General features: G+C 35.7%; 1 protein-coding gene across 1 annotated transcript; it reads right to left on the bottom strand.

The window, feature by feature from the left end:
- Positions 1-4,956: 4,956 nt before the first annotated feature.
- Positions 4,957-9,283, bottom strand: LOC146133147 (uncharacterized). The gene is made up of 4 exons (XM_083397500.1): positions 9,147-9,283; positions 8,852-8,903; positions 6,184-6,258; positions 4,957-5,850 (listed from the first exon to the last, which is right to left on the bottom strand). Exons 1-4 carry the CDS (start codon positions 9,207-9,209, stop codon positions 5,660-5,662), a joined length of 381 nt encoding a protein of 126 aa, XP_083253626.1. The 5' UTR covers positions 9,210-9,283; the 3' UTR covers positions 4,957-5,659.
- Positions 9,284-11,250: the final 1,967 nt, after the last annotated feature.

Here is an 11,250-nt window from a genome sequence, read left to right as displayed (position 1 = left end):
GAAGAGAGGCACGGCTTGGCGCTTGGCACTGCCTCTCTTCCTGTATTCAGTGATTTTGACCGCGTGAACGGTTGAGATGATTAACACAACAGAAATAGAAGAAAAAAATAAAGAACCCTTTGGGTATAAACAAAAAGTAAAATTTGCGGTAGAGATTAACTGATGTAACTTTTGCTTGATATGTCTTTTGTTTTGTCAGATGTTGACAGGTGAGCCTCCCCTGACTGCACGTCCCTGCCTAGGACCTAATGTTATTTTACCTAGGACCTAGGTAAAGTAAAATTTCTCGATTAAAAACAAGTTGATGCAAGCATGACGACATGCTGTGAAAGTCTTGTAGTTGGACTGATTTGGTTCATACCAAACATGTAGCTCATTATGCAACTACAAAATTGATCAAGTATTTCCTAAAATGTGTCTGTATTTCCGATTGAACAAAATTGTTCTTTAAAACCATGAAGACTTGTCCCTTCCGTTAAGATAAAAAACGTATACCTTTTGTAAAGTACCTTTCATGAAGTGCCCATATATATCGTAATTATGACATATCAAGGGTTATGCCACATTTTAACACACCAAATTTTAGATAATATACACTTTGTATATTTAAATCTACTTTTGACCAAGCGTTTCTAAGTTTTACATATGTTAAAATAATTTTCATTGGCCTGGGTATGCTACAAATTGTACAGCTGTGCTTTCAATGCCAGTTCAAAACACACAGGCAAACACATGATCAAACTATACTGTTACCAAGAGTCCGATACTTATTTCGTTACGAAATAACACTAAAATTTAGTTAAAGTAAAATTTAACTAAGAAAGTCTCTGTTAACATGAATTATTATTTGTTGTTTTGTTCTTTTACCAGGACCACAACAAGAAACGTAGCGACATGAAGATAACTATGTGTAAATACAGTGCCCACCACAGGAAACTATACGTATACATACGAATAGAGATAACATCTCAAAAATAAAATACTGAGTTTATTCTTTAAATTTAGCGTTGGCAACTATTGAATTTGTTGACCTTCAAAATCTTATTTTAACATAAATACTATGCACCATTCTCACGTCTTACTTGAACTCATGGTACTGCTAGTGGAACCCGACGACCATTGAATTTCCTTTTGATCAGCTACGTGTGTAGAATCTTCGTGTTCTTTATTCAATTGAAAATGTCCGCAAAATCTACACAAAATCACTCCAACCAGCATCAGTAAAATGAGGATCAGGCAAGCCACAATCACCCAGAGCCCTGACAATAACTTTTGATCATTAACGCGCGTAATAAACCTTTAATGACCTTTAGGGGCAGATCCGGGATCATGGAGATTGACCCTTCAACTATATTTATTTTTTTGTGCAAAATTGCTCATTTTTTTACAAAATGTTTCCGGTTTTATGTCAAGTGAGTTTGAAAAGTTTGCTTTGTTAAAATTTGTTCAGAAAAGCAATTTGTTTGAAATTTAATTTATATTGCAACGACTTGTATTCGACTTTGACTTGATAAAGCTACGATTAAACTTACATCTCTTCAAAATCACTTTCATTTTTAACATTGGAGAGCAACCTAGCTTATAATCAGAGTTAAACCACGCAGGAGGCCCTCCCGCCCAAATGCAAGTTCTTCAAAATCTAAATAAGTGTTTTGAGAGGACTTTACAAAAATATGTTATAGTGTGGCTTCACAGAAAATTTAACTTACAAAGCCTGTATTTCTATGAAATCTGGAATGTGCAATTAACATAAAGCATTTTGTATTAAATACGTTTACGCCTATTTAGGATATATAATGGGTGGCACAAACGCAAGGAAGATCGCCATTATTTGTTTTACTTTTTTTTGCAATACATCTATTACGAACCACGACGCAACTTTTACACTAAATAGATTCACGAACAGCTGAAAAATAAATTTTATCTTGGTTGACTATGCTTCACCGGCACTGCAAAATATCTTTTTACTGGTCTACTGTTATTAAACTAGCTAATGCGCTAACACTCAATCAATGTTACCTGCTTTGCAACAATTACCAGTCAAAATCGCGTTACAATTACTTTCACATTTAGCACAAGAAAACGAAATCACATTGAGCAGCACACTTGCAGAACAAGTAGTCTAAACCAGGGGTTCTTAACCTTTTTTGTATGTTTTACCCCTTTAACAAAGATGAATATCAGATTTACTCCAATTATATAAAATAGTTCTCATCTATTAGAAAAAGGAAAGTAACAAATTACATCAGGTATAATAAATGCGACGGGTTCCCTTGCTTTTGACAACGAGTTGTTGTCAAAACATTCCAGTTTGGTCTATTTTTTTCATTTCAGACTGGACAGTTTTGACTAAAAAACCCCAGCTTTTGCTCATCATAATTGGATGAGAATTTTCTAGATGCCTTTTTAAAGGAGCCGGTTTCATGGTACTGTTAAAAAATGTTTCCACGCACGAGACACACTGAAGAACTCAAAGACCATTCTTACTAAAATATGTAAATCTAAAATTAAAATAATTTTTCTGGTACTTTCTCTTCTTTTGGGACATGCCATTTTTAAGATTACATTTTTTGTTACTTTTACAGACTTATAATATTCAGTCTATGAGTTGTTTAAAGCCTTAATCATTGGACTAAAAAGATCAACAATAAACTAACTTGGCCAGTTAAGCCGTACCCAGTGCCAAAATTAGGAAATCACATGTCTAACCAGCACTGAAATTTTAAAAAGTGTATCGGAACTTTCAAAACTGCTCGCAGACACGTTACCTTAATCCAGTGGTTTCCAATCTTTGAAATAAGCGACCCCAATTTAAATAAGATGTAATCAGAATTTACATTGCGATCCCAGTTTGGAGACAATTATAGGCAATGTTAAAACAAGTGCTAGAATGCAGCAGAACAGGCACCTACTGCGCCGGGCAATGTATTCATAATGACAAGTAAAAAATGTTTTTAGCGATAAGCCTCTTCGCCTGTTTGTGTTTTCTAAGTGGATATGCTTTCTAATTTGGCCTGTGGAATGCAACCTCAGAAAACGCGGATGTTTTACTAGAAATAAACAGCATTTGTTATGATGTAACAAATGAGGGACGATTTTAATCATCTCCCTCTACTGTTTACGTTTGACACACTTGTACATGTAACTTGGTGTGGTTTTAGAAAAAGTGCGACATTTGCTGTGCTAAATCAAAAAACACAAATTTTGTCAAATGTACGTTAACTGATATAGCAGCAGAGCTAACAACAGCAATTTTTATGTAGAAGATGCACTCAGTCGCGTTTATTAGTTGGGCCTCATTGTAAAGAAAACTAAATACATAAATCGTACTAAAACATTACGAATATGGTGAGTTATGGCGACCCCCCACAAATTTTAGGCTACCTCACTTGCTGGGGTCGCGACCCACAGGTTCGAGACCACTGCCTTAATCTATGCCGTGACTGCCGAGAACCCGATTTATTCAAACAGTAAATGACGTATTAATGAAGTAACTGAGAGATAAGGATATTGCCAAGAAACTAAAAAAATGATCAATTTGCGAAGCATAACGTTATCGATACAAGGCGATAAAAAATCAATAGGGTACTAGGCTATAGCTTCAAAAAAGCGGTTCTAGGAAACTATGCTACCAATACCCACAGCTGGCACTATTTTTCTGTCTCGTCAGCTGATGTGGATATTTTGATTGATAGCTAATTTACCCCCTAAAGTGAGGAAATTTATCCCCAGGGGTAAATTTACTCCAGGTTAAGAAAGGCTGGTCTAAACAGATTGATCACAGCAAGTTCCTGTAATGAAGGACAATTGAGGCTGAATAACTCCAAAAGTGGGAGTTTTTTCATTTTTAACCAAAAAAATTGGGATCCGATCCGATTCCAAATGGATTAAAAAGACCGAAATAAGAACAACATCAACGTCGGAATAAAACGTCTAAGTCGGAATAAGTGGTAAAACATTGGAATAAGATCTAAATGGCCAGAATTAGGCCTAAACAACACTTTGCCTAACCCGAAATCCCACCCCCAAGTACATCACCTACTCTCCTAATAATTTCAATCCTAACCCGTATTGTAACCCCACCCGTTTATTAAACCATAATCAAAAGTTTTAGCATTAAATATTTTAATTCCCCGCCAGTGCATGGTTAACCTGCTGTTTTATAATAAATTTACCTGTCACGGTAGTAATCACTGGGTAGAATTGCAAATAATGACTAAAAATCCTATAATAATTTTGCATCAGATCGACACCGATATCTGGTATCAGACGAGTACCAATACTACCACGTTCACATGGGATATTGATGTTGTACCAACTTTAAACAGTTAAAAGTTATAATTTTTTTAACCTCTTCAGCGCAATGCTGAATGCTTTGAACTTGATTTTAGTTGAATCAGAGCAAACCAGTTTGAATAAACCAAACACGTTGTTTGTTTTATCACGTTAACGCAAAAGTTTGTAAGATTTTCGAAAATCTCTACAAATCAAAAGCCCCCGATTAAAACGAGCATCTGTCTCCGATCAACGGGTAGTCGAAGAAAGGAAAGAGGGATGTCCGATAATATCGTATCGGAGCCAATACCTGACGTGAACTGTTAATTTTGGTAGTGTTCCGATACTAAATTGGTAATTGGTTCTTATCCGATACCAAATTCATGGATACAATAACGTAAACAAAAACTTAGCTTTTAAGGTTTTAATCTCACCTATGACCTTTTTCAGCATAGTTATGACGTCATTTGGTGTCGGACTGGATCGCGATACTTTTTGTCTAACTCTAAAGTAACGGGTATGGGTTTCGCAATAAAATGTTGATTATCGAACATCCCTAACTGGAAGCATAATGTTCTGCTATATGTAAAAACTGAAATAAAAAGAAAACATGTAGATTTTTAGGCAAGTAATTTGCGGCGTACACAAAACATGGTTTGTCCAAACAAATGTGTTATTGCAAATAAGATAAGCGTTGGTTTACATAAAAAAATCAGGATCAATAAATATTTGTATTACATACTCTTAATATTATTACACTTCATAATAAAAGACAGCGATTTTAAATCTCAAACGGTGATCAGAAAGCAATGTGGGTACAATCTTCTTCTTACAGAATTTACAATATATTCCTTTTTTGAAAAAGGATAATAGTTTTTATTTCAGTATTATATAAATCTATTATCTTTTTACAAATTTATTTTTTTCTTTCTAGATCCGTGTTTCTCAAACTTTTCTAACCAGGCCCCACAATTGGGTTTTTACAAAATATAAGGCCAAAAGAAAATGTGTTCGGTTAGCCACTACAAAAACATCCATGCATCACCTAAATTTCAACAGGATGCAAGCCCCACTTTTAGAACCACTGTTCTAAATGTAAAACTTTAAATTTGAATTTGGGCACGTTCTATAATTATATATATGTTGTGACTATAGTGAAACAAAACTGAAAAACACAAGCCATACACTATGAAATTTTCCGTCAGCTCTTGTGAGTTTACATTTGAGTTAGGTTTCCTGTATTTTAAGGTCCAAACTAAGGAGGTCATACAGAAAAGTTTCTTTCGACATACTGTCCAACAAATGTGCAACGAAGAAAGTCAACGATTTACAAAAGCTTTGGCAAAACATGTTGTCATTGTCTGGTTAGAAAACAAAACTAGTCTTAGGGCGAAAAAGATGCTCCACTCCCCCCTGAAGAAGAAGACGAAGAAGAGGAGGAAGAAGACGAGCTTCCATCGCTGATGAGACTGGAATGCTCACCGTCGTCATCGCACCAACAGCATGGGATAAAGGGAAAGCAGAATCCGGACATCACCAAAGGTATTATGATCAACATCATTGCTCCTCCGAGCACTACGGATTAGTGTTAGTAAAGCGTTTGTTGCAAAGTTTGGTGCTTGGGCCTTATTAAAATATATATAAATAATAGTCCATTTCGATGTATATATCATCTAGCCGTTAATGTATTATTTAGTATAGTACTTCTATAAAGCATTTTGCCGAATATCTTCTATAGGCCATTTTCTGTCAAGCCATTTCGCCAAATAACACAGGCTGTTAGTACAAAAAGCAGTTGTTAAAGGTTATAAGCTACAAAGCGTTAAACATGCGCGTAAAAACACGAAACTTTTCTATAGGTAAGCAACTAAATTAGCAGGAGGTAAGCTAGATATGTAATTTACTTACACCATTGATGCAATGTTGAAAATTCTTTATCGCAGCAAATGTTTCCTTGCTTTCCGCAACAAAAAGCAGCAGGATCTGAACGTTTTACAAACTGGTATAAACTCTATTCAATATTGTTTTTTTTCTAACAATTAGCCTAAAAATAATGAAAGTTTGAAAATAATTATGATTATGGGAATTTGCTACGTTGGAGGTTAGTGCGAAAATCAAATCAAAGGCGAGGAGCAGCCATGATTTTAAAACTATATTTTTGTTGGCTTTACTATCGGGAGATGCAAAACAAATTACAAACCCTACAGCAATCTACTTTTTAAAATGTTTTTGTTAGTTATAAGAAAATTTTTTCACCTCAACTCAAACGTGCCGTGCATACCGTGTCATGTTTCCCGTGATTTAAAAATAAACGTATTATGCACTAGTCCTATATAAATTTAACTTAAGCTCAGCTTCAACTCAATCAACAATAACGGGATGTTTTTAATAAATAGCAACACAGTAACATTGTGTTTTATTAATTAGAACAAGTGTGTGTTATGTTTATTTTAAAAATGAAAGGGGTTCTGTAACACAACTGAATTTAAACTTTGAGTTTTACTACGTGTGATGTGCAATAATTACTGGCAAGGGGGTATAGATTTTGGCGCAACTCACTAAAAACGCCCCACGTCTCGCAATCTTTTTAGGAAACTCAACATTATAAGGCGCGGATTCAAGGATTTTTGCGGGGGCAATATTTTTTAAGACATGATGTTACAAAATTAAGCTAAAACGCAAAATCTTAGCACAACAACGTTAAATAACCCTGCTATGTCCAGCCTAACTCAATGCGTCAAGCGCAACCAGATTGTTTGCATCTGGTTTTGTTAGCAAAACTTTTCATCTAAAAGGATGTCGACGCGCTTGACCACACAAAAATATATTTCCGCATCACGTTAGTGTCCCACAGCTGTATAGAAAGCGCATTAACAACATAAAGATTCGCGCAAAGCATCTTATAATAGCTTGTTTATATCGTTTAAGTTTGTGAAAAACTACGTAACCTGGTTAAGCAGTTGATGTTTGCCAAAAAGATAATATTATCAGACAAAATAATTATAGAGTGCAACGTGCCCACGACGCGTTGGTTAAAGAAAACGGGCTAAAAAGTAGAATAATGTTTTTTGGAAAAACATACTAGGAAGTAAACCCAGATTCCGGCTAAGCAGACTAGTTTGGTGCTTCGGTAATGGCCAAAAATAGTGTTAGATTGCCAGTGCTCTTTTCCCTCACCTGGATCAAACAAAAGTCTCACGACATTTTCTTAGTGTAAATACATGAAGGCTTTCGCGACCCCGTATTTGCGGACCCCTGGTCTAGTACAGTGTGGAAATTAATTTGATCATGCGTTTTAGGCGCTTGAGCGTTTTTATCGTCTTTGCAGTGTCGCAATCGTATCTTGAATAACTCGCATTAGCCCCCATATCTTGTACCAAAATTAACTAGATAAATGCCAAAATATGTGTGTAAATCTTTGACTGTGCCTTTTGCGTGGCGTCTTTCTCTAACAATTTTGCCAATTTACGTCCAAAAACGTTTTTTCGCGTTTGCGAATAGCGTCAATTTAAGTCGAACATTTGCGCCCGAGTTCGCTGGAGAACAGCATTTTTTCATGATAAACAGTTTTATGATAACATGTTTACGTTATTTGTGACGTAATCTTCAATTTCATGTGCCTTAAAACTAAAAATTTCGGACCCGCCCTCGTCGACAACTTAGTATTTCCAGTTTTTGTTGTTTAATTCCTAGATTGTGTTCTTGTAAACTATTCCACCGGCATCAAGTTGAAATGTAATTCACGCCAATGCACCGCGCCACCTAACGCTTCTCTTAATGCTCTAAAACAGTTATTTTTTTGCACCAATAAAGCTAAAACCATTCGGCGGCAGACCTATAAATATATGAAGCTCGACAACAGACAACAAGCAACTAATCTAGGCAACCATGGAAAAAGGAAAATTTTATACTAAAACGCGCTGAAGGAAAAAAAATGACGAATTACTTTAATTTTATCTTCTGATTTTGCGGTTTTACGGTCCTAATAAATTATCTTAGGCCGGCCAAAGCCCTGAAAATTGCAATCCTTGCAATAGCGGATCTAAAAGTATTGCGGGTTTTAAACTTTTAAAAGCGTATTCGAAAAATCAAACCTGACAAAGTGTGCTTTGTATTTTTTGTCGTAATTTATTTTTTCGGTGGAACAGCCTTTAATTTATACAACCACAAAATGCCAATAATACGTTTACAATTATATTTGATTAGGCTTCGAGCATATGGACCCTTTTCAGTTTAATGTAAGATTTAAAAAAATTGTTGTATATTTATACTTCTAGTTTGAGTTATTAAAAAAATTGTTTAACAATTGACTTACGACTATAGATCGTAACATAGCTTTTAAAAAAGTTTTAAATATTAAGGAAAGTTACACCTGGGTTTTTGCATAGGGTCAGGATGCCTGCCTGGATGTACAAATCTCGTGTTAGTTCCCATTACTAAAAAGAACCCTTATAAAACACAAGTAATACACCACTGGGAGCGTCACTGCACACCTAGCATGGTATCGCGGCACACCGGTTGCGGAGCATGGCTTAAAAACACGGCGGTCAGTCGTAAACAGACAACATAAACTTACTTGAGCACATCTTTATTTCTCCATTGTTTCCGGCTGCGCAAGTTACCTGAGCCTAAAACAACAATAGATTTATGAAATTTTGTGTAGGCCCTACGTACTACACAGCCTGGATAGAATCTGCTGTTGAGAATAAAAAAACAGGCACACAGAAAATTGTCAACTTACACAAAATACCTTTGGAAGCACCAAACAAAAATAGCGCATTGTGCTGCCCAGACTAAAGCTTTTCGCGCACCTAAAATCCGGCATTGTAGTAAAATGGCAAATTAGGCGTGTTAGTTCAAGGACAACTTACCATAGTACTTTGTAGGAATAGAAAGGTCATCGTGAAAAACAGCAGAACTTTTATACCAGGCATTGTAACAGCTTAAGTAATTTGTGTGATCAACAGCTTATCACTTGCCTAACGCATTAATCAGTTCTACGAAACAGCTTTGAAAAACCAATACCGATGGTTACCAATCAATGTCTGCCTATTTTTAGTGAAACCTTTTTCACTCTAACAAAATATCCGAGTCTCATTTATCTGTCATGGTAACGACACAACTGCTATAAAATAAAGCTTATAATAAGTTCTGGAAAGCATATGCTACAAATTAAGCCGCTTTTGTTCTGCGGCAGCAGGAAGCTTGCCTGTTTCCTGATTTACTATGGTCGGCTTCTTAAGCATCTTGCACATAACTTTTAAAAGTTTATTTTCTTACAACATTCCTCTATTAACGCTTTGTTTATAAGCTTTTCCTAATTACAATAGACAGAGTTTGCCGAACATGGTTATTAATCTCAGATTTTGAATTGCTTAATTAACACTTCACTTCGATCAGATGCTTAAGTCTTTTTGTATGTGGACCGTCATACTTATTAGGAGAACCCTGTATGCAACTTTTCCTAAAACTGCTACTCGATTCGTTGACTATAGCAACGAAATCGATACAGTCAATGTTTTTTAAGCAGCGTAAACTTTATCGCGCGTTGAATTAAATCCGACAAATTATTCTAAAACGTAACAAACTTGTAAGCGACAAAACGATCGTTTTCGTTTTTTTGTAAAATTCACTAATTAATAGAATACAAAACTTATGTCAGCAATTGGCGTAAACTTTTTGTTGCAATATATGAACTGTCACTTATTGATCGCAGTTTACAATACTAACTCTTTACACAATCGTTAGCGACGTGCAACGGAAAAACACAATAAGACCTACAAGGGAACAATATATAAATGCCAAATACGTAGTAATATCCATGACAATATATTATCTAAACTCGTCTAAATAATACCTAAACCAGTCGAAGGCGGATCCTAAATTTTAAAGAAGGGGGTCCTAAGTTCAAAAGAGTATAAGGCCTTAATCAGGGGCGTCCAACGGCAATTTAATAGGCTAAAGCGCTAAGTTAAAGAAACTCTTCTTGAAAAAATAACTCTCTTAGGCAAAGCACTGTACGTTGCGCTGAACATTTCAATTAAAATGAGCAGTGCATAAAAAGCTGGTTTAACATTTTATCTATTCACCTTTAATGAAAGCACGAACACAAATGTACTGCATATAGCTAAGCACGTATTTTGGCAATTCTAAAGAACTATCTATAAATGTTGACTGCCAAAGCAATGATTTAAGCTGTTTTGGCACTAGCCTATATAAAACTATATATTTTAAGTAGATTTTTATTCTGTATATGCATGTTTTTTCGCGCAAATTCTTTCAGTTTTTAGTGTGTTTTTGTTCCGTTTAGGAAAATCTATTCCGCCCAAATCTATCATACATGGCCTACTACACATTTTGGAGTGCGAACTCATAAACACTACAATAGAGAAGTTCGCTATAAAAACAGCATGTGTTTTTAAAATTAAGTGTTTTACGCCTTAACAGTATTACGTAACTTTGTGAGGTCATGGCTAAAATTTCCAGGCATTTTCCAAACGAAAATCCTGCCCAACGATCACACTTCATGTGTTATAAAAAAACGGGACAAATGAACTAAGTAACAAGTTGAAACTTGAAACTGGGTATGAGACGTAAGATATCACATTTCAGTCTCCAGACTCAAACCCAGGGGTTATTTTACTGTGGTCCGTGGAGTGGGCCCCATGAGGGTACGTGAACTAGTTCAAGCTAACCAAATACATTTTAGGGGTCCACTTTAATAAAAGTTCTAAAAGAACCTCTGCTATAACCATGAGCGCCCGCACGGGGTGGCAAGGGGGGGCACTTGCCCTCCCCTGGAATTTCAAAATGCAATTATTAGTATTATTTATAAGTGTAGGTATTACTTATAAAGGTTAAAAATATTATACATTACCCATTGCCTCCAGTGGCGTATCCAGGGGGGCGGGAGTTCTTACCCCATTTTTGTAAGTGATATTATCGTTTTGTGTTCGTTTTTGTCATGGTTTAACA

Source organism: Ascidiella aspersa, chromosome 9, assembly GCF_963924565.1.
Source record: "Ascidiella aspersa chromosome 9, kaAscAspe10.2, whole genome shotgun sequence".
In the NCBI taxonomy this organism is placed as follows: domain Eukaryota; kingdom Metazoa; phylum Chordata; class Ascidiacea; order Phlebobranchia; family Ascidiidae; genus Ascidiella; species Ascidiella aspersa.
Note: the sequence above shows the minus strand (reverse complement) of the source record. Positions and strands in the feature narration are given on the sequence as shown.

What these genes read in the sequence shown, in the direction of transcription:
- LOC146133147 (XM_083397500.1), bottom strand. Translation starts at nt 9,209, where the DNA reads ATGCCTGGTATAAAAGTTCTGCTGTTTTTCACGATGACCTTTCTATTC. An exon ending in TATTCCTACAAAGTACTATG is followed by an intron (nt 8,904 to 9,146) that starts GTAAGTTGTCCT and finishes TTGTTGTTTTAG; the next exon opens with GCTCAGGTAACTTGCGCAGC. An exon ending in AGAAATAAAGATGTGCTCAA is followed by an intron (nt 6,259 to 8,851) that starts GTAAGTTTATGT and finishes TAAAACGTTCAG; the next exon opens with ATCCTGCTGCTTTTTGTTGC.